The 552-nt window shown below is 64.7% G+C and overlaps 1 protein-coding gene across 1 annotated transcript in view; it reads right to left on the bottom strand.

The window, feature by feature from the left end:
• The window catches only part of CRTC2 (CREB regulated transcription coactivator 2), a 9341-nt gene that overhangs the window by 4059 nt on the left and 4730 nt on the right, over positions 1-552 (bottom strand). Inside the window, exons 5-7 of the mRNA XM_039849818.1 lie at positions 421-546; positions 291-320; positions 10-113 (exon numbers count right to left, since the gene is read on the bottom strand). Coding sequence (XP_039705752.1) covers positions 10-113; positions 291-320; positions 421-546 — 260 coding nt within the window. The remainder of the gene's footprint in view (positions 1-9; positions 114-290; positions 321-420; positions 547-552) is intronic.

Raw genomic sequence — 552 nt, 5'->3', positions numbered from 1 at the left:
CCGGGAGACCTGCCCACGGAAGGGGAACGGACGGTGGGCCACGCCTACCTTCTTGGCATCCCAGGGCTTTAGCAGGTGCTTGTCAGCGAGCAGGTTCTCCTCAATGGCTGGGGCTTGAGAGAGACAGACTGAAGATGACAGGGCTGGAGTAGGGATCAGCGAGGCAGGACAGGAAACAGAGGCAGGAGGGAGGGGGCCCCGTGCCCAGCCCCGCACCCAGCCCCGCACGAAGCTACAGCGGCCCGGAAGTGCCCTGGCATCGGCACCCACAGATGGTGAGGAACGCCTACCTTTGGAGTCCATGTCACCATCCAGATAACCTGCAGGGGACACAGTGGGGTTGGCTGCAGCGCCCACACGCCTGCCTGCTTCACACCAAGGCTCCACGGCTCCTCCCTGCCCCGGGACAAGGCCACTTACCTGCACGGCGGCCGGGCAGGATGCTGGGAGGTGCGGGGCCTGGGTAAGTGTCCTGAGGGCTGGGGTTCATCACGCTCGTGTGAAGGGCAGAGTCAGAGCTTGTCCTGTGGGGGGAACAGAGCTGAGCTGACA

Source organism: Pteropus medius, unplaced genomic scaffold, assembly GCF_902729225.1.
Source record: "Pteropus medius unplaced genomic scaffold, Ma_sr-lr_union100, whole genome shotgun sequence".
NCBI lineage: Eukaryota > Metazoa > Chordata > Mammalia > Chiroptera > Pteropodidae > Pteropus > Pteropus medius.
Note: the sequence above shows the minus strand (reverse complement) of the source record. Positions and strands in the feature narration are given on the sequence as shown.